The sequence below is a fragment of the Rhinolophus hipposideros genome (genome assembly GCF_964194185.1).
Source record: "Rhinolophus hipposideros genome assembly, chromosome: 20".
In the NCBI taxonomy this organism is placed as follows: Eukaryota; Metazoa; Chordata; class Mammalia; order Chiroptera; family Rhinolophidae; genus Rhinolophus; species Rhinolophus hipposideros.
Window position 1 is genome coordinate 46,036,750 of NC_138066.1, and position 1,346 is coordinate 46,038,095.

Consider the following 1,346-nt stretch of genomic DNA (forward strand, 5'->3'; position numbering starts at 1 on the left):
CTGTAGGTCAAGGGATTCCTTGTCCACCATCATTACTTCCACATAATCAACTCTCAAACCAAAACTCTCACAGACATAGACATACACTGAGGTCTTCCTTGATGAGCTTCCCCCTAACATAAATTCTGGAACCATTTTATCAACGCCAGCCCTACTGCTTCCAAAGGGTGATCTCTGCCACACAGAGCACATTTCCATATTCATGTGTGGTACTTACGACATATGCGTATAGCTCTTGCAGAGTTCCTATTTCCATTCTCAGCATCACCACTCTACCAGAAACCCAGGCTCCAAACATACTCGCTCTCTCTCTGTCTCCCCATGTAGTCATATTAACGGTCTGCAGATTTTTTCTTCCCCCTTACAGTATCTGTTGAATGGATCCCTTCCTTCTCATTCCTGCCACACGTACTTGAAAGAAAGTTGATTTGGGATCTGAAGCAGGCCAAGTTGGCAGCTTGTCTGAAAGTACTGGGAAATAGGAGATTCAGAAAGGGCAGCTATGCCCATTCCTGCTCCTCCGTGGATAGTCTTCATTCTGTTTAGGACACTGCTGGGCCTTCAAGAGAACTTTCAGTGATGACGGACGTGTTTTATATCTACATTGTACACTATGGTAGTCACTGGCCACACGTGGCTACTGAGGACTTGAAATGTAGCTGGCTAATAAATAAATTAACCTTATTATTATTTTTTTGCAGTTTTATAACTTTATTCCACAATAAGCAGTTCGTTCTCATCCATATTGTTTGAAGATTTTTGAAAGTGGTCACAGGTAGGTCGATAACCAATGTACAGAGCCTGTGTGTGAACCTTCAGCCTCATTACGTTTTCTGGACAACCACACCTGGATACGGTATGGGACATTCCTTATTCCGTTAGCCCGGGAGAGCTTTGTTGAGTCTGGTGTCGATACACACACATCTGGAGTTTCCATCTCCTTCACGGCAAATTTCCAGATCTCGCTGAGTGTCTGAGGGGCACGCTTCTTGAAACCCACCCCGTGGGTGCGCTTGTGAATGTTGATGGTGAATTCTCTGCTCCCTACTTCATTGATGGAAGAACAGCCCTTCTTCTCGTCGTCCTTCTTTGCTGGAGCCATTCTTTGGGGCCCCAGTTGGAAAGGCTAAATTACCCTCATTTAATTGGAATTAGTCTAAATTTAAATAGCTCCATGTGGTTAGTGGCTACCATATTGGACATCACAGGTTTAGAGAATCATTACCCATTCATCATCCCAACTTTGGAACTTCACATGAACTCATCTCCTCCATTTTTTATTTTTCATTCATTTATTTATTGAATAAATATTGATTGAATTCCTACTCTCCTATGTTTATTATTGT

The 1,346-nt window shown here is 42.7% G+C and overlaps 1 protein-coding gene across 1 annotated transcript; it reads right to left on the bottom strand.

Moving 5' to 3' along the window:
- Positions 1 to 769: 769 nt before the first annotated feature.
- Positions 770 to 1,102, bottom strand: LOC308488376 (large ribosomal subunit protein eL31-like; the record flags this gene model as incomplete). The annotated part of the gene is made up of 1 exon (XM_081028038.1): positions 770 to 1,102. One exon carries the CDS (start codon positions 1,100 to 1,102, stop codon positions 770 to 772), a length of 333 nt encoding a protein of 110 aa, XP_080884164.1.
- Between the last annotated feature and the right edge of the window lie 244 nt (positions 1,103 to 1,346).